General features: G+C 37.1%; 11 protein-coding genes across 11 annotated transcripts; 6 read left to right on the top strand and 5 right to left on the bottom strand.

The window, feature by feature from the left end:
- Window positions 1-393: 393 nt before the first annotated feature.
- On the top strand, window positions 394-1,443 carry C9374_013096 (uncharacterized protein; the record flags this gene model as incomplete). Its single annotated transcript, XM_044688934.1, has 1 exon — window positions 394-1,443. One exon carries the CDS (start codon window positions 394-396, stop codon window positions 1,441-1,443), a length of 1,050 nt encoding a protein of 349 aa, XP_044542064.1.
- Window positions 1,444-1,551: 108 nt separating this feature from the next.
- Window positions 1,552-3,447, bottom strand: C9374_013095 (uncharacterized protein; the record flags this gene model as incomplete). Its single annotated transcript, XM_044688933.1, has 1 exon — window positions 1,552-3,447. The coding sequence occupies one exon, from the start codon at window positions 3,445-3,447 to the stop codon at window positions 1,552-1,554; it is 1,896 nt and encodes a 631-aa protein (XP_044542063.1).
- A 431-nt stretch (window positions 3,448-3,878) lies between these two features.
- On the top strand, window positions 3,879-5,336 carry C9374_013094 (uncharacterized protein; the record flags this gene model as incomplete). The annotated part of the gene is made up of 1 exon (XM_044688932.1): window positions 3,879-5,336. One exon carries the CDS (start codon window positions 3,879-3,881, stop codon window positions 5,334-5,336), a length of 1,458 nt encoding a protein of 485 aa, XP_044542062.1.
- An 846-nt stretch (window positions 5,337-6,182) lies between these two features.
- Window positions 6,183-6,628, top strand: C9374_013093 (uncharacterized protein; the record flags this gene model as incomplete). The annotated part of the gene is made up of 2 exons (XM_044688931.1): window positions 6,183-6,349; window positions 6,406-6,628. 2 exons carry the CDS (start codon window positions 6,183-6,185, stop codon window positions 6,626-6,628), a joined length of 390 nt encoding a protein of 129 aa, XP_044542061.1.
- A 403-nt stretch (window positions 6,629-7,031) lies between these two features.
- On the top strand, window positions 7,032-8,822 carry C9374_013092 (uncharacterized protein; the record flags this gene model as incomplete). The annotated part of the gene is made up of 3 exons (XM_044688930.1): window positions 7,032-7,089; window positions 7,472-7,909; window positions 7,990-8,822. The coding sequence occupies 3 exons, from the start codon at window positions 7,032-7,034 to the stop codon at window positions 8,820-8,822; spliced, it is 1,329 nt and encodes a 442-aa protein (XP_044542060.1).
- A 122-nt stretch (window positions 8,823-8,944) lies between these two features.
- Window positions 8,945-10,561, top strand: C9374_013091 (uncharacterized protein; the record flags this gene model as incomplete). Its single annotated transcript, XM_044688929.1, has 4 exons — window positions 8,945-9,304; window positions 9,372-9,630; window positions 9,719-10,048; window positions 10,173-10,561. 4 exons carry the CDS (start codon window positions 8,945-8,947, stop codon window positions 10,559-10,561), a joined length of 1,338 nt encoding a protein of 445 aa, XP_044542059.1.
- A 712-nt stretch (window positions 10,562-11,273) lies between these two features.
- C9374_013090 (uncharacterized protein) lies at window positions 11,274-11,813 on the bottom strand (the record flags this gene model as incomplete). The annotated part of the gene is made up of 1 exon (XM_044688928.1): window positions 11,274-11,813. The coding sequence occupies one exon, from the start codon at window positions 11,811-11,813 to the stop codon at window positions 11,274-11,276; it is 540 nt and encodes a 179-aa protein (XP_044542058.1).
- A 123-nt stretch (window positions 11,814-11,936) lies between these two features.
- On the bottom strand, window positions 11,937-13,922 carry C9374_013089 (uncharacterized protein; the record flags this gene model as incomplete). Its single annotated transcript, XM_044688927.1, has 1 exon — window positions 11,937-13,922. One exon carries the CDS (start codon window positions 13,920-13,922, stop codon window positions 11,937-11,939), a length of 1,986 nt encoding a protein of 661 aa, XP_044542057.1.
- Window positions 13,923-14,460: 538 nt separating this feature from the next.
- On the bottom strand, window positions 14,461-17,760 carry C9374_013088 (uncharacterized protein; the record flags this gene model as incomplete). The annotated part of the gene is made up of 4 exons (XM_044688926.1): window positions 14,461-16,598; window positions 16,677-17,383; window positions 17,570-17,579; window positions 17,661-17,760. 4 exons carry the CDS (start codon window positions 17,758-17,760, stop codon window positions 14,461-14,463), a joined length of 2,955 nt encoding a protein of 984 aa, XP_044542056.1.
- Window positions 17,761-18,308: 548 nt separating this feature from the next.
- On the bottom strand, window positions 18,309-20,096 carry C9374_013087 (uncharacterized protein; the record flags this gene model as incomplete). Its single annotated transcript, XM_044688924.1, has 1 exon — window positions 18,309-20,096. The coding sequence occupies one exon, from the start codon at window positions 20,094-20,096 to the stop codon at window positions 18,309-18,311; it is 1,788 nt and encodes a 595-aa protein (XP_044542055.1).
- Window positions 20,097-20,204: 108 nt separating this feature from the next.
- C9374_013086 (uncharacterized protein) lies at window positions 20,205-21,999 on the top strand (the record flags this gene model as incomplete). The annotated part of the gene is made up of 2 exons (XM_044688923.1): window positions 20,205-21,377; window positions 21,499-21,999. The coding sequence occupies 2 exons, from the start codon at window positions 20,205-20,207 to the stop codon at window positions 21,997-21,999; spliced, it is 1,674 nt and encodes a 557-aa protein (XP_044542054.1).
- Window positions 22,000-22,088: the final 89 nt, after the last annotated feature.

The following is a 22,088-nucleotide window of genomic DNA, read 5'->3' as shown; positions in this document are numbered from 1 at the left end:
TTCGCAAAGCATGTCATGAGAACTCGACAAAGGTTGTTAAACAATGGTGTGGAAATGAACAATGATTTGGAGAAGAATAGTTCTGACCATGATACTTCATTTAAGGAAATTGAAACAAAATCAGTTCTATTGGTTTTGGGCTGAAAGAATTATCATTCCAAAACGTGGAACTCAGAAGAGAGCATCTGTTTAGAATCTTGACAAAATGTGTGAAATTGAAAAATTAGATTTGTGCATTTCAGAGCCTCAAAGTCGACGTGGAAAGCCACCCGCATCGAGAAGAAGAGATGAATTTTTTAATAAGCAAGAGGGTCATATATTTATTCCAGTATTTGAGACCCTTAAATCTTTGACATTGAATGCACCATATTACTACGATGAAGCTGAAAATTTATGTTTGACATTTTAACAATTTGCCCACGCTTGGAAGAGTTGTATTACACTGTTAATAGTGACATTTATAACTCGTTTATTATCCAGCTTGCAAAATTGTGCCCTAACCTCAAGAAAATCCAAATTTTATGCAACGATGACTGTTCATCAGAACTACAGGTCACAGACGAGGGTTTATATGAATTTTTGAAGCTATTACCCCAACTTGAATATGTGTCGTTTCATCCTTGCAGTAACATTCGAGGTGAGATTTTTAAAAAAATTGGCGAGTTTTCACAATTGAAATATTTTAATATCACTCGAGGTTCGTATGACCAACCAGTACCCCTAGAAAAGGATATTCATTTTGGAGGTGGAACTCTTTCCAAACTTGAATGCATTGATTTTGGAAGCAAGGAATACTCCTTCAACACAAGTGAGGAATTTGACAAATTTGTTACCACTCTCCGATCTGTGGCTCCTCATTTGAAATATTTGGGAGATCTTTTGGATATTGACGTGAGCATGGATGATAAGAAAAAAGTAGTGCAACTCTTTTCCGATACTCTTACTGATTTAGATGTAGGCTATACGGTAAACCATTTAGCACCAATTCTGCCTAAAAATCTTACTTCCTTGCGCATGAAGATTAATGATGAATTTGTGAGCCAAAATGTGCTAAATCAATTACAGCCCAATCACAGCCTTAAAAAGCTGAGCATTACTGTTGGTCGACAAATTTCACCAGAAATCATTGTGGCAATTATTGAAAAATTGGCTGTGGATATTTATCCATGTGTGACACATCTCGAATTTTACTCAACAACAAAGCAAAAAAAAGTTTCAACCAATCCGCATGGCGAGATCATGGATACTGTTTTAAGCAATATCAAAATTTGGCCAAATTTGTTGTTTTTGGATGGGGAGGTATTGTCGATGAACAGAATTTTAGCCGTTCGACCAAGGCTTAGATTTTACTCTATGTGGGACAATGATTTGAATTTTGACGACAATGTTTCCTTGTTCTATTATCAATGGTTGGTCCTTGATCAACCCTTTGAGGAATGGTGACTTTCCAAGTATTTGTTTTAGAGGCGATAATTATCAAGATGTTACAATATTATTTGGAAATGTTTCAAATAATTTATTAAAATACAATCTCATCCTCTTGTTTTACAATTAATGTTCTTCTTGTTGAATATTATTATTTGATAATACTCTTAAAGAGTTCAAATAATTCTTTTCAAAGGATTGAATCAGATGTGAGTACGACTTTTCCATCTCCTTTTGAAATGCTTTACTCTCTTCATAGGGATTGTCAATGGTCGAGAGTCGAGGATTATATTCAGTCTCTGGTTGTGTCAAATTTGATGATACGTTTGGACCAAGTTTCACTCCTTCACGCACCTCATTCTGATATTCATCAAATAATTCATATTCTTGAATGAGTCTCTCACGTAACTTGTCTTCTCGTGTCAACGTTGAGGCCAATGTAAATTCATCTTCTGTGAACACATTGAGAGAAGAATAAATGGAATAAATTTCAAACAAATCAGTCCAATCGTCTCGTTCTTCTTTTGTTTTAACCAATCCCACAAGAATTAAAGGTTCCATCACGTACAAGTAATCTCCTTGTTCGACTCGAATTTCAAACAAATAATATTGATTTTTGTAATATCGAACTTGACGTTTTTGTTGTTTCAAAATGACAGTATCAAAACTTCTTTCTGTGGGAATGATACTATAAGTGACGTTTTGATTCCATGAAAAGGTGTGTTTCACAGGAGAGTCTTTGGTCGATTTTTCAAATATCGTCACCACTTCATTCTTGCATGACATGAATCGTTCGACAAAAATGTCATTTGGTTGAAACGATTCTTCCATGATGGTTGAAAAATTTAAATCTCCACTACTACTACCTCCACCACCACTCGAATAATGTGAACTATTTGAACCACTACTTGAACTATTATTTCCCACCAAATTCTGACCAGAATTCAATGGAGAAGCATACGACAAAGAGGATGTCTTTTTTGGTTTGATTTCCTTTTTAAAAAAATACACACTTCCTTCCTTTTCAAATAAATGTTGAGCTTGGAATGTTTGTGACTTGTCTTGAAACCATTGATTGAAATTGGATTTTTGACGAGATTCTAAATCGAGTTGATAATTGTTGGCTCGTTGTTGTTGAGAAGTGTTCGAGGACGAGTTATTATTTGATGTGGAATTTTGTGAAGATTTTTGAAGTGTGGTCGAATGTTGATCGAGAGCGTCGATGGCAGAATCTCTAAAAAATTCATCGGATTCAGTTCCTGAATTAAATAATCGATTGGTTTTCGATCGATTCGAATGTGAGGATGTGACACTTGATTTTCCATCCGTGTTGGAAAGATTCAATCCAAATATTTTCGAAATAAAAGTAGTGAGCTTTCGAGATTTTCCAAAACTGGATCGTTTCGAAAGATGATCTTGATCGTTATTGAAATTGGAATCTTCATTTGGAAAGGATGGAGAAGAAGAAGTAATCACAGGAGAAGAGGAGTTGGTGTCATTGCCACCTGTCATCATGACATGTTGTTGATGATATACTTCTTCCCATGTGGAAAATTCAGACATGACGCTATGTTCAGCATGACTTTCAGAATTTTGTAATGAAGAAGAAACGGATGAGGAAAGAATGGGTGAATTTCCAAAAACCGAAGCTCCATGATGATGTGTAGAAAGAGAATTTTCCAAATGATTTGAATTGACATTTGACACATGTTGTGAATGTTGTGGTAATAATAATGGAGAAATTAGAGGAGAGGCTTTGAGAAGAGTTTTTTTACGTTTTCCTCCAGAACTCGAGTTGGTGGATTGATTTTCATTGCTTGTTTGAGAAGATTTTTCTTGAATGAGTGAATTGACACGTGACAGACCCGAGTTGGCAGGAGGAGAATTTCTTGGATAACTACTCGAAGGAGATCGATTCAATGGAATGGGAGAAGACCTATTGTTTGTTGAAATTGTTGTTGAAATTGAATCGGATGATGATTCGGTATTATTTTCAGACGAGGGAGTTGGAGGTGTGAACATTTTTTTTGTTTGGAATTGAAAGTTGATGATTAAGAAAGGGTCAACCTTGATGGAATTATCGAACAACAAAAACAACAACAACTACTCCAATAGTCCATCCAAGTACTTGGTATTATTTCCAATGCCAGTGATTTGTAGGTATAAGTATGAATTTGTGTCATCTTTGATCCACACCACTTGATCTATTTTAATAGTTGCATTATGATGATCATGACCCGAGAACAGAATCTCTTTTGATATTCGGATTCTCTCTCGACGAATAATTCAACCTCCAGAGCTCTTGGGCAAAGACCATTTTTTTTTTTCAGTTAGGGGTGATTTAATTGATAGACTTTCATCGACCCTCAGAAACAAGTTCTTGTTTTAATTAAAAAAATTCATCCTCACATTTCCTTTGTGTTTGATTCCTATTCTTGCTTTTATACTTTAAAATGAACGCCACTACTGCATTTCGGGCTCTTGTTTTGAAGAGGCTTGATATCGTTGCTGGTACTGAAAAGAAGTACTCTAAGAAGATTGATGTGTTGTTGGCTTGCTCTCCCGTGAAACAATTTCAAGCAGGTTTGAAAAACACTGTTTATATTCCTTCTGCTGAAGAAATCTCATCCAAATCATGGCCTCAGTTGGTGGAGAGTTTTCCCTTTGTCCAACAAGTTGCATCGGTCTTGGAGAAACGGAACGTCCTTGTTGAATTTGTCAAAGGATTGGTACGAGGACAACATCCTGATGAGGAGGGATTTGCTAAAGAGTTTCTCGATAAATCTCCAGATATCCAAACTTGCTACGATCTACTGAGAAGCAACAAGTTGGAAGAAGAGCTCAAGAACATCATGTTCAAAGCCATATTGAAAGATACGCCTGTACAGATGTTTCTTGATGATCTCTTTTCTGAATTCAAAGAAGAAATTATCAAGGAAAACCTTTCATCTGCTTCGGTTATTGAGGCTGGGCTTAAGAAAAAAGGGATGCAAACAACACCATTAGTCGTCTCCCTTGCTTTAAGCGTAGGTGCGGATGGCTTAAAGAGGTTCTATGAGAAGAGCAAGCACTTTAAGTTGTGGCAGACAATGTTGGACGAGAACTCTCGTCTAAACCAATGTTGCGCTATTTCGAGATTTAGATCAGAAGCTGACAACATTGAAGTTGCACAAACACTACTCCAAGCTACTCGTGAGGCAGTGGCTGAAGAGTATAACGAACTTGTGTCCAAACATTATCAATCAACGCTTCTCAAAAAGGAGGCCCAACCAATTCCATCCTCAACAAAAAAAAAAGCGATGACCAAAACACCCACTCCACAATCATCCAACAACAAGATTGAAATCACTTCAGCTTCATCGCCTTCCTCTCAACAATCATCCAACAACAAGATTGAAACCTCTACTGCTTCATCATCCAACAACGTGGAAACAAATACATCGCCATCCTGTCAGCAACCATCCAACGTTGAAGCATTGGCCGTTTCTCAAGAAAATATGGCTGATGAAAAAATGTCGGTAGATCAAATATACAACGCCTTAATCAACAATGATCATAAGGCAATGGCTTCGTTCTATTTTTCTCTTTCCGACTTGCCTCAACAAATTCGTGGCTTAAATGAAACACTGACAAAAATGGATGCGAGAATCACAAACTTGGATATGAGAATGACAAACTTTGAAAAGAGAATGGAGAAGGAGATGAAAGAGATTCGTGATGACTTACGAATTATTAATACAAACATTGGTTGTTTATACGAAGGTCAAGTGAAACTTCAATTCCAAAAAGATGACGAATTTATAACTCTCAATCCAACAACCACCAACAATGCAACTTCCAATAATCAAAGGTCCTTACTCCCAATCAATTCTTTCAAAACTTTCACTCCTCTTTCTCCCAATGACCGTTAATGAAGGATCACGTATTGAAAAGGTTGCAGGAAAACGCAACCAACTTTCCATCGACAACAATAATGTGATTGCTATTGAAGAAAGGAAACATGGATCAACCCACCCGCATTGCAAAATCCCCCACTTGCCAAACATACTGTTTCAAATTCAATGGATGGACCTTGGGGGAATTTCACAACAAGTTCAACAAAATCCACTGTCAACAAGACGAAACATGCAGGTGATTCCAACGTTATCAACATTTCCCCGAATAATATTAATTGAATTCGATTCGCGCAAGTTGACTCTACAATGTGGACGAGGCCTTGAATTACCAGCTCCTCAACTCGTTTATGAAAAATTCCTTGCTTTCATCAAGTCGACTTAACATGCAACCTCAACCACTACCACACACTTACCTTATACTCCAAGACGACATGATAACCTATCCTCGAACTCTAGATCATCCAACCTTGCGTCCACAACCACCACAGGCTCATCTGTTGTGACCGCTGTAACCACTGTTGCGTCTACCAGCACAACAAAGCCTTTTTGACCACTCTGTTAGACACAGCAACAAGAAGATCAAGACTTCCATTTACAACTCCTTGGCTCCATCCAAAAAGAAATAAATCATATTCTGATACTTTTTTCATCAATTAGCAACCTTTAATCACGGTGTCATCGAACCCCCTTCACCTGTGTCATTGAACGCAAGCCTTACTTTCATTTTACCGCCTCAATTCATTACATTCCTAGAAGAACAATCTTACCGCTTAATTACTACAAAAGCATGTTAAAAGCCTTAAATACGTGGAGTGTGTGCTGTTAGAAATATCATCATCAAATAAAAAATCAACACATCCAATGCATTTCAATTGCGTGGCATGCAAATTCCAACACAACAAGCAACAACAAGTCTCTTCCAAGTCAGCTCTAACATTGACTCATGTTGTGATTCATATCCAGGTATCGATGCGTGATTTTGCCCTTTTGAGTCCTATTTCTCGCCATTCCTATGAATACTCATTTTCGTAAGTATGATGGTTTCAAAGTTTAACGCTAAGACAATTTTGGACTCTCATTTTAGCACGAGAGAGTTTCATGATGGAAAGAAAATTTTGAGGTCAAGTAAAAGAGAAATAAACCTCAAGAAGGGTCATGGTTCAGTGAAAATGATTAACATTAACAGATTTTCACCACAATCGATGAATTTATTGATTACTGATAATGATGTCTTCCAATGTGTTGCGCAAGAAGTACAAAGTAACGGGAGCTGTAGAAATTTTCGAAGCTACTATTTCGTCATTTAGTAGCGATGAGAAATTGTTGACAAAAATGATACAATTAGAACGTCAAATTATGTTCTACAAGGAATGTTTCAAAAACACCGTCATCAGTAGAGTTGAATTAGTCTCACCTAGCAACTTGACACTCCAAAGAGTGAAGCAGGTTATTGAAAACCATAACGGCCTCTTTGTCAACATTCAATCTTTCGTCAACAACAACACTTTTGACATCATCAGGGAAGGACACAAGCCTGAAATTGATTAAAACCAATATCTACGCTTAATAAAGTAAAGGGGAAGAATAGTTCAATTGTACAACTTATTTGTCGCTCGTAAAAACTTGAATCTTTCCTCTTGTTCCCAAGAAGAGAGTGTGGCCACTTGTTGTTCTTGACGCTTTCGATGACGTAATAAAAAAAAGAAAAAAATGATCACTCATTTCTTTATTCTTTCATCGAGAGGAGATAAAATTATTGCGAGAAATTGTAAGTAGTGTTGAAGTGTTGGTGTTCTTGTACAGAGGCATGTTATGTTTTTTTGTAATGATCCGAATGGATTTTTAAATTCGGGTGATGATGTTATGATCATGGAATTTACATGGAAACACTGAATGAATACAATGATGAATATATATACATATATACACTGAATAATATCTATTATCAATTTCAATGCATGGGTGATGTGAACCACAACCCATCAATCAAATGACAACAACAACATTTTCATCATGACCAATCTTGAACAATACTTGGTAACAACACTCCTCATCATCACTCACGATTTTATGTAACCTCCTCACATTCCGTATTGACATAATATGTACCCGTCATTCATCACACATTCACAACATACTCACATACGTAGATCGTTACGACATTTTTGACGAGGTCGAAGATTTATTCTTTCGCAATGTGAGGAACGAAAGCACATCCAATTTTGGAAAACCAATTTTCAACCAACAAGGAATTAATTTTTTCCATGTCCGTAAATCTGGTCTCTATATTGTGTGTACGAGTAGAGAGAATGTTTCACCAATTACTATTTTTGAATTATTGGAACGAGCATGCATTTTAATTCGAGATTTCACAGGTCAATTGAGTGAAGATTCAATCAGAAAGAATTTTGTTTTGGTTTATGAATTGTTGGATGAATTATTTGATTGGGGAAAGGTTCAAACCACTCAAACAAATATTTTGACTTATTGTGTGTATAATGAACCTATAGAGACAGTGGACGTACCAACTACGAATGGTTTGTTGAATATTGCATTTACGGATCCAAAGACTGTGAAATCTACTGCAAGTAAGTTTTGGTCAAAATCATGATATAATGTTTGACACATGTTGAAAATGCAAATGTTGGTAACACCATGACTCGTTTAGCCTGTCTTCCAATCACGAAAAAGAATGATCAAATTTTTGTTGACGTTTTAGAACGTGTGAATTGTGAAATGAATAGTAATGGTGAATTACTTCGTTCTGAAATTATTGGATCTCTGGTTGTGAAAAGTTACTTGATGGGAACTCCTCTCATTAGAATTGCTCTCAATCAAGATTTAGCCATTGGTGTTGAGAATAGCACTTATTCTGCCATTCGAGTCGATGCCATCAATTTCAATGAAATTATTAATCGAGACGAATTTGAACATGGACGCCAATTGTCATTCTATCCACAAGATGGTGAATTGACACTCCTCTCTTACCGTGTTACCAATAATTTTAATGTTGTCATGCCATTCCGTATCACACCTAGTGTCACCAAAACTGGAGATTACAAAATTGAAGCAGCCATTCGAGTTCGATCCGATTTTCCAAATTCAACATCTGCCACTGGTGTTTTCATTCGTATTCCAGTTCCAAAGAATACTGTCAGTTGCGGTATTAGCGTTGGTAATGACAAGGACTCTCAACAAACCTATGAATATAAGGAGAAAGACAAGGTAGTCGTTTGGGGACTCAAGAAATTCCAAGGCGCCACTGAACAATTAATCAGATTGAAGATTAATATATCTGAACCATGTAAAATTGATGAAAGGAAACTGATTGGACCTGTCACTATGAAATTTGAAATTCCCATGCACAACATGAGTGGTCTTCAATTGAGATATTTGAAAATTGGATCTGATTCTTTGAATGATGACAAGAAACCAAAACAAAAGAGATGGGTTCGTTATGTGACTCAAGCTGGATCTTACAGTGGAAGAGTGGCCATGTAAATATTGTTAAATTATTGAACTGATTATTATTAAATTATTGAATTTGATCATTATTATTAAATTATTGAATTTGATCATTATTATTAAATTATTGAACTTTTCTGTAAAATTTACAAAAAAAAATGTTGAATTCAGATTTTGCTCAATCCCATCTCATCGCAACATCATCTGAAAAAACGCATCAGTTCCTCGAGCTCATTAAAAAACAAAATCCGACACTATCTGGATTTGTAAAAATCTATGCAAGACGAGAATATATCTATGCCATTACCTATCCCGATCATCAAATTTATTATTATCAACAATTGTATCATCAACACCATCAACCAGGTAGCCTCCAAGCAAGTCTACTGTTGGATCCCTTAGAAAAGAATAATGATGGACAATGGATTGGGTGGAAACGAGCCTATTTTGTTGCAGCTTCGTATAATTGTTGTTATGTTTTAGTAGATCGGATTGTGGACGGAATTATTTCACCTGATGTGAGTATTTCCTTATTTTAGAGTCTCAAAATTAGCATTGTTCGATATTATTAATGTTGGAACAAAGTTTCGAGAGGGATACGTCAATCATGAGCTACCCAATGGAGAATGTTATGAAATTCCAAAAAGATCATCTGTAGTGGCTTCTGTAACATGCGACATGGATCCATCAAACAGTGAGTTTGTTATATTGAACCCATCGAATACAAAGCTTTGGTTGAAAGGCATTGATGAGGCTCTTAGGCAGGATGAATTCATCACGTATATGGCATGTGGTGCTTATACATTGGTATTGGTCACCAATCAAGGAAGACTAATTGTTGGAGGTAGGCTTCAATGTTAAAAATCCTTTACACACCATGATTATCATTATTGAAAAATTGTAATTCGATGGATGTGTTTCAATTCACACAGGATCCAACGGATTTGGAGAATGTGGATATGATGGATACAGCACTGTCCCAACAGCTCCTCATCCATTCTGTGAAAAACATCCAAACGTGAAGTTTTGCAAAGTTGCTTGTGGAGATCACAACATTGTTGCTCTCACTCAATGTGGACGTATTTTCGTATGTGGATACAACTCTTCAGATGAATTAGGAATGAAGAACACGGGCAATCAAAAACAAATTACAGAAAGTGTAGAGTTTGCGAAAATTACACATTCAGATCCAGCCATTGATGTTGATTGTCATTATTATGGAGTGATATTTTTGACAAGAAATGGTTCAGTATATGTTTCAGGTAAGTCTTAAAGACACAAGGTACCTGAAAACTATATCCATTGAATATTCATGATTCATGGACATGGTTTTCATGATAATTTAAACCATCCATCCACGGTACGCTGGAAATTAACTTGCTACAGGAGGATCCAATAGGTCACTCTCTAAAATTACTCTTCCCTATCTACACAGTGGCACATTATTCAACACTGTAACATCGATTGGAGCTGGTAGTCACTCATTTCTAATTTCTCTTACCAACTCCAATTCTGATTTACTCATGTTAAAAGTTTCAAGAGACGCGTTGAATATTTCTGAAGCTGCTCAAATGAAAAAAGAATTCTTGAAAGGAATTTCATCTCAACAACAACGAATAGGAATGACAGGAAGTGATCAACCATCATTTTCATATATTGGCTATATTCAACAACGAGCTGTACGTTCTATTAAGACATTGCAGAAACAATTAGCACAACATCTCACAAATTGTTTTGAGGACAAGTCATTTGCAGATATTAATTTCACATGTTAATTCGAATCGTGTGCAAATCAAGTTCAAGGCAATCACATTGTGATCATGTCTCAATGGAGATATCATGATGTGTATTGAGATTAAACGAGACATCAAGTGAAAAAATACTTTTCTGAATATGAAACTTCCCCTTTATTCAAATCAGCACTGTGAACAAAATGAACAAATCGAACCAAGTGGTGCTGATCTTGCATGTATTTAACACCCTAAGGGGAAAGACCTAAACACACACAAAGTGCTCAAAAACTAATTCAAAGAGTAGGAAGGATCGAATAACAATAATTCTTGCTTCATTTATATCTCTGTCAATATAATTCAGCCACTTGATCATCATCCAATACATAAACAAGACACTATAAATATGATGACCATGGAAATTCTCTTGATCTGGACTCACATTTATATGTTAAGGTTAAAAAAACTCCTTGCTCGTAATAACACTTCAATAAACGTTAGGGCTTTTGGATTGAACCGTAGGCGTCGTTCTGGTAGGTGTTATTGCAGAAACAAATAGCAACACATCTCACAAATTGTTTCGAGCTTTATACGTAACGTTTATTATACATGTACTAAACAATATCATACAAAATGACGGGCTCAAAAGGTCATTAATTTGTGAACACAAATCGAGATCATTAATTCCAATATACAATGAACATGACAACATTCCAACAATGGTCGCAAAATCCTTGTGGATCAAGAGTCATGATATCTATTCCTTTTTCCTCATGACTGAACGATGATTCTTTCGTGCAAAAGTAGTACTAGAAATATTCGACGACGAATTTGGGGAATGAGTTGAAGTATCCTCTCGTTTGGAATGCATGTTTTCATTTCTTCTATTATTTCTTCTCTTCATGAATGCTTTTACTAAATTTCTTTGAATGGTCAATTGTTCGGTTTGTTCATTCAGATCATCCTTGTCCGCGTTGGTATTGGCAGGATCTCCCATGGCTCCTCCTCTTCGTTTTCTTCGATTATTTAGAGATAATTCTAATAGATCGATACGTCTGTTTTTTGCTTCAATGTCGGATTCGAGTTGATGAATGTAGAGAAGCATGTGATGAAATCGTTGTTGAAGAATGGAATTTTCGGAATGAATGGAATCGTCCCATCGTTCGAATTTGAGATTGGACATGGGATTGCATTCGAGAGCTGATAGTTTTTGTTTGAGAGTTTCACATTCAATTTCTTTTAACATGAGTCGGATTTGAAGAGGGGAAGAGAGATCGAGTGGTGGTTGTGACGACATTTTTTTTTTGTGGCATCTGAATGGTGAGTGAAAAGTGACAGACGATGAGGCATGGTTAACATTGTTCATGTGTTGTCTTGAACTATTTACACTTTATAACGGATCTCACTCTTAATGGAGTCGCTAATTTTGTGTTGCTGTGGGTTCAGTGGTTGGTTGTTCTTGAAGTTCGACATCTCCACTGTTGTTGGTAGACTCTGACGATGGGATGCGTTGTTGAATAAGGTTCACAACAAAGGCAGGATCAACGGCATGTTCAAAGAAAATTCCAGTCTTTTCATGGGGAAGAAGCTTGAGATGAATCTTGTTACCATCTGCCCAAACACTATGAATCTTGTCAAATGACACATATCTCAATGTTAACCGCAATCGACATGGCAACTCATCCACTCGAATCACACGCTTGTCAGTAATATAATAGTGAACCTTTCTCATTCTGAATAAAATCTTTGAGATGACAACACCAATAGCAGCAATGCTCAAATGCAAAAAGATGAGTCCCCTAATGACAGACTTGTTACAAAAACTAATGACTGCAAACGCAATAAGAGTACCAACAGCAAGAACAAACAAGACGCCTAACAAAATCTTGATGGCTTTTGCAATTCTTCTCTTTCCATTGCAAGATGATTGAGAGTTGTTTCCATGGAAATGAGAACACAAATTCTTCTTGGAAACCTTTTCATAGTAGAGTAAGGTTTCGTGTGGTTCTGTGGCAGTATGTCTGAGAGCGCCATAGAACATTTTCATTCTCTTGGCCAATGCTCTCTCCTTACGAGGTGGGAGTTCCATTTGCAAAGTTGCAGATGAGAGAAGGGTGTGATCTTTTGGTTCTTTAGGCTCTTGAATAATGACACAGCTTTGAGAGACCTCGTCCAACTTGTAGACTTGTCCAGATTCCTTGAATGGATTCTTAAGGTATTGCTTAAAGAATCTGTCAATGGAACATTTTGATCTTCCTTCCAAGCGCTTGTAACCAACCACAATAAAGACGACCATTGCAATGAGTGAAATAATCAACCAGATTGGTACTGTTCTGTGGAGATGCTTTCTGAATGATCTCTTCACTTCTTGTACAGTCTTGACCATTTCGCTGTTAAATTGTCTTCCATAATGGTCGCTACGGTGAACATCATGTGCTTGTTCATTGGATTGATCATGATTTGGTTCTTGCTTGGAGAGAATTTGGGAGAGTGGAATTTCACGAGTCATTATGTGTGGACCGTGACGAGGACCAGAATGGTGCAATTCTCGAGTCATCATGCCAGGATGATGATGGTGACCATGATGCATCATTTGTGGTCCAGCGTTATCTTCCTTGTGGTGATTGCCAGGAGCCTTATTCTCACCACCATGTCCATGATAATAATGATCCATGCCAGAACGTTTTCTCAATCTTCGATTTACCATGCAAGTCAAACTTCCCTTAGCAATAATACGATCTCTACAATCTGAGGTCTTTTGTAAGAGTGGGCTTGCACATACTTCTCTCAAAGTGTACATCTTTTTAACGGCTGAAGTCGATGATGATGGTGGCTTAGCAACACACGAGTCACATCCCATGTAATACTTTGTTCCACTTGCAAGATCAACATTCAAGTTAATATAATACATGTCACGATCATAATCGAAATGAACTACCAAATTGTCTGGATCTTTCATAATCAAGCATTGATCTTTCTTGTATGCCATTTTACCGTCAATACTGGATCCAACAGTGAATAAGAAGATCAATGTCAAGATGAACAACAATACTCCACCAACAACCACAGCTCTTGGAATACATGACAATGTCTTGCTTTGAAGAGCATGAAGGAATTTGTGTTGTTCTCGACAACGTTTCCAAAAGTTACAACAATGGTTGTTGCCTCGTGCACAGGTTGGGCTGTTGTTTGTTGTGGGAACTTGTTGTTGTGGCTCGACTTGATGAAGAGGAACGTTCTCAGGAATGTGGTGTTGTTGTTGTTCGTTTTGAGCCGTTGGTATCAAGTTGATGATGGGTGGTTGTTGCTGAGCCGACAACGTTCCGACCACAGGAGGTATTTGAGCAACTCCAGCACCATTTGTATAATAATAGGGATTTGAAGCATAACCCAACGATGGATACATGTTGTTGTTGTTGTTTTGGTTATTGTATTGTGGTTGAGCATACATCATGTGGTTAGGGTAAAGTCCCGATGATGGCACCACTTGCTGCGGATGAGCTTGCGGGTTGGATGGTTCCATCTATATATTCTGACGGTCTACTCTGTATCAATGATTATTATTCAAGTTGTGATGAAAAAGCTTTCAAGTACTTTTTCTTTCGTGGCTGATCGGTTTATGAAAAAGCAATGCGTTCAATATTTAAGGAGCGATACAATATGCGCAGCGCACTTTTTTTTGCTTGTTGATTCGAAATTTTGAATCCAAATGGAACTCTTTCAAAATACTGTACCGCTTGCGAGCAAGGAAGGAGATGTAAGATGGAAACACACGTGTGTGGATGATGATCAAGTGCAATTGTCCACCAGAAAAATAATTTCAATATGTGCGTTTTTTTGAGTTGATGTCCCTTTCATCACATGAAATCGATTTTTAAATTGTTTTTTCAACTTCTCTCAGTGAAATTCCAGAGTTCCTTACTGAGAACTTGATATGGGAACTTTTATTTATTAAGGTTGGATTTCAACAATGTCGTGTTTCTATTATTCACAGAGGATTGTACAGAAAGTGGTGAGGTGCGTTGAGGAGGAGCATTTGAACTATTATTCGAAATGGAATTTCCTGAAGAAGAATTGAACGAGCTGAGATTCAATGCAGTCACTTGAGGTGGTGATGTTTGAGAGGATGATGTCAATGACTTGGTAGATAATGTTGACTTGTTCAAATAATTTCCAGTCGTTGCTGTCGTCATTGTTGATGGATTGGATTGGATGGTCGGTGATTGCTGTTGTTGCATATTGGACTTGCTTGATTGAACATTCAATGTTGAGGATACTCCCGTGCTACGAGAAGCAATAGACGCTGAAGATAATGACGACGAGACTGGCAATGAAGATGATAATCTCTGACCTTGTGTTTGCTGTTTCTGTTGTTGAACGTGAACCGTATGCGAAGGTGGTTGTTGAATGGTGGCCATTCGAATCGGTGACGAGGTGTATGAGGGAGATCCAGAAAGTGTGGGAGATTTCGTGGGAGAGGCCTTCATGGAAACGGGAGAAGTAGAACTATTCTGTGTGTTGGTTTTGATTTCATTGTCTTTTAAAATCGTTTTTGCAGTTTCTGAAACTAATATTTGAGGATCCTTCTTGTTGCCACTCAATCGATTTTTTCTGCATTTTCCTTTGGCAAGTGCTGCAATTTCTATACCTCTCTGTTCACTTGAAAGAATCTTATTCAGGACAATGAGAGGATCGGCTCCTGTTCCTATATAAACGTTGGATCCCATATTGCTATAAATGTTGTTATTTACAATATTTCCCAATCCACCTTCCACGATTCGAATACCTTCTTGATGTCCATCATGAATTTGATTATTCTCAATGACTGGATTTCCTCCTCTCTCGATCAAGATGTTTGCTTCTAAATTTCCAAAAATGTCATTCTCTGTGATGGTTCCATGAGAATCTGAATGAATGTGAATTCCGGCTTGAGGCGAGTCACGAATTGTGTTGCCTGTAATGGTTGGATCTGCCTTATCACAAATCTCCAGTGTCACACCCTTAAAAGTGCATTGTTCAATGGTGCTGTCACATTTCGATCCTCTCAACACGACCACTCCAAGTGGATGTTTCGAAGGAACTCTTGTATGCGCCCCAGGTTGTTGAGGTTTGTATTCCGAGTTGTAAACAATGATATTTCTAATTTTCGAATATCTCACATTATCAAAAATAATCACCTCATTCACATCCTTTGGTTTGTACAGAATGACATGTGACTTTCCTTCCGACATTCCTTTTAACACAACACTTCGATCAATAATGACTTGTTCTCGATAAATTCCTGGCTTAATCTTAATGACAGGTGTTGTCAATGGTCGTGTAGGTTTGATAATTTTTCTGCCATCTGAAGGTCGAGTTGTGAATGGTAAATTAAATTTCTGCATCAAGAGACGTTGCTCTGAAAAATCACCCGAATGCACTGGGTTGTTGGTTCCCAAAATGACACCACCACTTGTATTGCGTCCATCATCATCGCTTGAGGGAGATGATACTGACGTGGTACTATCCTCCAAATCCAAATTCTTATTCGTTACATTACTATTATGTAAGAAACTTGTTGTTTTTTTGAGAGACGAATGACCTAATGTGAAACCAGACATGCTGGCAGCAGAAAGTGTTTTTGTGATTGAACTCTGAGATGATGGAATGGGTCGTTTGGGTTTGAGAGTAGTAATGTCAGGAGGAATGGCATTAATGGCTTTTTGAATCGAGTCATAGTCTTCACTTCCATTCACATCGACTGTTAATTTTAAAGAATTATTCAGTGGTATACTTCTCAATTCATTGAGAATGTCAGCAAATGTAGGCCGTTCGTCAGGATCCTGTAAACAACAAATGGAAACAAGTTTGATGAAACATTCGAGAATGGGAGAGGACTTGGCCAACTCGTCTTGTTTGTCAATCTTGGGTCGCATTCCACTAATGACATGAGAAGCCACAGCAAAGGGATTAGAAACATCATGAAATGGTATTAAATGTGTCACCAATTCGTACATGACCATTCCAAAACTATAGACATCAGCTTTTTCACCGGAGGAAGCAGCCGATGAAAACATTTCAGGAGCCATCCATCCCGAAGTGCCTAAGTTTCACCATTGTTATGAATGTGTTATAAATAAAAATCGATTTGAGTGTATAATTATAAATTTGAGTGACATACCTTTCATTCCTGAAACTCCTGAATTTCGATTTCTCATGGTAGAAAATCCAAAATCCGAAATTTTTGATGTTAAATTCTTGTCAAGCAAAACATTGTGAGATTTCAAATCTCGATGAATGATAGGTTTTGGTCTTGAATGAAGATGATGCATTCCTTCAGCAATATCAATCGCAATTTGAAGTTTCATCTCATTACTCAATATGGGTTGTCTCTGTAAAAACTTTTGATACCGATCTGCTTCTTCCTGATCATCCACAAGCGCCGATCCTTGTAAAACTGGTTTCTTTTGTAATGTAGTAGAAGTTGTTTTTTGTTTTGACTCAAATTTTGATTGTTTGCTGAGAAAACTTTCACCCGCTGACTCATCTTCCATGGGTGCTAATTGTGATAAATTTTGTTTTTGTGACTTCATTAATGGTTCATAATCGTATTCGGGGAGAGTGGTCTCCAAAATTTTGTGAAGTGAAAATGGCATAAATTCCATGACCAAATAAACACAATTTGGATCTGTACTCCATCCATATAAATTCAAAATATTTGCATGTTGAACTCGAAGCATGACTGCAATTTCATTCAAAGTCTCTCGCCATAATTCGTCATCTTCGGAAGCAATGCTTGAAAGACCGATTCGACTTCGAGGTGTACGAGCATTTTCCGGAATGAAGAGTTGTTTAATGGCACATACTTCTCCTTCGTATGTTCCTTTGCTGATGATTTTTTTGGAAAATATATGGTTGAGTGAATGACAATGTATAGGTGCAAGAGTTGAAAATGTTAATAACAATATTGCAAATAATCACATGATTTGTAAAAGAAAATGTTGTCATTTCAAAGCCAGCGAAAATGTCAGATGACAAATGTCAGCCATCATCAAAAATATTATTGTTGCTTACCTGACAAAGCCTAAGATAACCCGAGCGACAACATTTCATCATCATGTAATTGATAGAATTCCTCCAATATTTGTCAGTGTTCAACACTTACCAAATCCGCCCTTTCCTATCGTCTCACCAAACTCCAAAGCCTCTTTATCAATTTTAAATTCTTGAATTTCATCTTCCAAGTCTCCGATCGATAAAGACATGTTACGTGTAAATGAATTTCAAGAATGATTGGTTCAACGTCTCAAAGAGATTCAAAAAGGAAGTCAAAATTGTTTGTGGAAGTATAATATATTCCGTTGTATCGTTCTTCTTGTGATGATATACTGGAAAATTGTTCCGTGATTCAGTATACACTTGTTGATCGATGGGTGCGTAGAAGGACGAGTCGTCTCGGATGAATTGTGTGCACTTGACGATGATCTGTTTTGCGAGATTGAGAACAGGTGTTTTTTGTGTTTTTTTTTGATGACGGTCAGCTGGTGGAAGAGATGTTCTTTCCTGATTGGGAAGGCAGGTTGTGTTTTTCCAAATCTACCCAGAGTATTGCAATAAGTGAGTAGTGTGTGATAATTAAAAGATCTCACAGCAATGTCACAAGTGCAGATGAAGATGGTTTTTTCAAATGAAGAGTGTTGAACTAGAAAGTCATAAAAATAATTTAGTGATGAAGTTGTGGTTAATTCAAATAAAGTTGTAGTTGGTGGATGCAATAAAATATTTCCTAGTAGTATTTAGTTAAATGAATGTCTTATCGTTGTTGTCTTTTAGAGGAGACTCTAGCAGCATTTCCATCAGATTTACCTCCGTGATGCTTACTTAGTCCAGTCATGAGAATTGGTTTGTAGTTGAAAATGATCATGTACTTGCTATTTCCAAATATTTTCACATAAATTCTCCAAAGTTTGTTGTGTGTTGAGAGTTGTTTTTCAGAGTAATTGCAAGGCACTTTGAGGACGACACAACACACTCCAAAATAGAGCATGTGTTCAATCATTTCATTGGCGTTTCTTGAGATGGTTTCAGTTTCAATCCTCAAATCTTTAAGAACCACCGATGGGTCAAATTCTTTGCAGGAGGGTGTCAAGTCGAGCATCACAACGGAGGAGCGAACATCATTCTTTGTGTCAAATAACCAAGCAAAAAAGTCCACATTTTCTACTGTTGATTTAAAAGAGCTTGTTGCGAAAATGTTTCGTTTAAGTAAATGCTTGGTGAAGGTGTTGACGTTGTGTTTGGTCCATTCGAAATGCTCTGGGTTGGGCTCAAATATTAAAACTTCAAAGTTAGTCCTATTGATCGATTGAGCATAGTAATGTAAAATTCCAACTAGATAGGTGCCCAAAGACCTTGTATTGTCAAGGAATCGATTTGGAAAAACTCCACTATGCATCCTAATTACTCCACCAATGAACGAGACAATTTCAATGGATTCATCAAAGGTTAAAATTCGGGATCTACTCAACGACACATTACCAAGTTGCAACTCTTGAAGCATTGAATCTGGAAAGAGAGAAACATTTCGTCCATTTGAAACTTCTGTACGTATTGTGTGAGATTGCTCGCTGCATGATGATTTTTCCAAATTATCATTTCTGCTCGACGATTCATCGCGCAACTTTTTGATGGAGGTGTCTAAAACTCTTCTCATATTATTCCTTATAATGGTCAATTCGTTGATTTTTTGTAGATACAGTGTAGAAGTATTTTGACCTTTTTCTGCAGCTCTCAAAAGTTCTGCCTCAATATCTTCAAGCCGAAATCCTTCTTGTGAATCATCGTATAACGGCTGTTGCATGAATGATGAATGGACGTCACCACTACCACTGTTCATAGAAGCCTCGCTGAATAAATTAAATAAGGATGCTACAGCGCCTCCTGGTGCTTGTTCGCCGAGGTGTGACGACAAAGTACCATCTTGTTGCTGAGAAGATTCCATATTTTCCGATGTTGTTGCAACATTTTCCTCTTCAAGAGACGGAATGGGCATGAATATTATTTCTTTACACAACTCCATGGCTTGCATACAATCGCTAAAAACATTAGATGAATTTAAGCTTGCATTCAATTTTTCATTCATCCTCCTAACAATTTCCTCTACTTCATCCTCATCATCGTCAGCATTTCCATCCTCGTCAAATTCATCTTGATGATGACGGTCATCCTGAGAGTCTGTATCGTTCTGGTGTTGTGCTTGCTGTTGATGAATGCGTTCGCGAGGAACGGGCATCTTTGTTAATATTGAAGGTGATGACGACATTGTCATTTCGGAATTTCCTGGATCCAATGTAAGAGGGTGATCTTCTTCTCCAAGAGAATTTTCTTCATCTTCTTCGTCCTCTTCCACCCACACTTCATTGCTACCCATGAAAAAAGTCTCATCCTCCTCATCCTTGTCTCGGAATTCTTTGAAACCATTCCCAGTTGTTATTGTTGAGTATTCAATATTTTGATTGGTTTTTCCTTCATTCTCCAATTGATGATCATCAATGTTTTTCAACGGCCGATTTATGGATGTGCTTGACGATGTTTGAAACATTTTTTGTATTTTTTTAAAATAGAAAAAAAAATGTATTCCCAACAACAGTCATCCACACCAGCAACATCATCAGGAACACAATCAAATCTTCTCCATTCATTATTTGGCATGAATAATAATAGTTATAATAATGCCATGAGTGGGAACAATAGCAGTGGGACAACAAACGATTTAGATCAAAATAATTTTCAAGCCCTATCGGGATATGGTTTGATGGGTTTTCCTCATCTCCAACATCAACCACCACAACCACCACCACAACAATTTATGATGTGGCCAAATTTTCATGGTTATAATAATACTTCCAATCTTCAACCCACATTTTATTCTTCACAACCACCTTCACAGTCTTCCAATACAGAATTTCCATCATCATCATGGAATCAAGACTCCTCACATCATTATATTCAACATACAGGATTTGATCCCATCTCGCAACAACATCAGCAACAACAACAAATTGGATCAAATGTTCCTCCTCCGTGGATGATAATGAACGAGTGGGGTGGTGGATCCGTTTACAACGATCAAGCTTTTGCAATGTTTTCCGAGGATGCTATTCTAAGCTCCCTGTCAATTCCATCCTCTTCCACCATCTCTGAAGACAGCCATTCCACCAAACATCTTCACGATGATAAATCATCCATACTAAATTCTCTTCTCACAAGCACATCAACAGTGAGCAGTGCTAACACACTTACATCATCTCCAAGCATGAGCAGTAACAACAGCAATGGAAATTGCAATATGACCACCACCATCACTGCTAGCAATCAAGCGCCTTGTCCTGAAAAATCAACCCGAAATGACATTAGAAAACTTCACATTCAATTAAGAGCCTCATTAAGATTACTTGAAATGGAGAAGCAAAAAATTTCCAAAATTAATTTAAAAGACACTCACTATATTGTTGCTGATCAAGCGTTGGAGGAGACAATTGCTCACGTTAAAAAACTGCTCAACATTGTAAATAAGAAACAAACGAAAGAAGAAAAAGAATGTACAAAATTGAACAAACAACCAAATCACACCGAGTCTACTGAACAATCCAATACTTTGGAAAATTATTACAATATGAGAAAATTCTCTGAAAATATCTATGGCTTCTTTCCAAAGCATTTGGTGAGTAAGGTTAGATACGACTCTGAGTTGGCTCTCTCCTATTTGACACCCTTCAATGACGCCTTCGAAATTGCTTCCATCATGAATGAAATGATCAAGCAGCAAACAGGGTTTTATCCAAATCATATTATAGATGGAACAGGCGGTCTGGGTGGAAATGTAAGTTATTTTTGATACATGAACTTTTCATGCTAACAATTATATCTTTTACCTGATATTTATCTGAATTTTGCCCATTTGTTCAAATCAATGCCGCATTTTACCTTAACATTGGTCACAGGTAATTGGATTTTTGAGATACTTTTGGTCGAAAAGATTACACCGAAAAACAGTGACCATGATTGAGCTCGATGAGAGACGATGTAAAGACGCACAGTACAATATTAATTTATTTGAAAACGAAGAAAAGAAGTATGACAAAGATTGTGTGACATGTCATGTTGAATGTGGCAATTTCATTGATTGGTGGAACAAAGAAAAACCTAAAATGCCCGAAACCAAGAGGAGTGAAACACTAATTTTCTTTGACCCTCCATGGGGTAATGCTGATTACTCACTGCACGAATTTATTGACGACTTGTACATGATTCAGGAAAATTTATCACCTGTTAGCGTTAAGGCCTTCTCACAACAATTGCTTTTGGAGGATGGTGTTCATTGCGTAGTGTTGAAGGTACCTTATAACTTTTCAGAACACAGCCTGTCAGAAACTCTTAAAGTTGAATATATTTTGATGAAAAAGGTGAAATATGTTCTGTTATTTAGAAAAGAAAACAAGTAGAACGTGATTATTCAAGGAATTTCTCTTTTTCAAAAATTTACAATATTGCACAAGCTTGTTGAGAAGTACACCAATGAACCTACTAGTTC

This window comes from Naegleria lovaniensis (genome assembly GCF_003324165.1).
Source record: "Naegleria lovaniensis strain ATCC 30569 chromosome Unknown tig065, whole genome shotgun sequence".
Lineage (NCBI taxonomy): Eukaryota > Heterolobosea > Eutetramitea > Acrasida > Naegleriidae > Naegleria > Naegleria lovaniensis.
The sequence above is the reverse complement of the archived record's forward strand: the minus strand, read 5'-3'. Positions and strand labels throughout refer to the sequence as shown.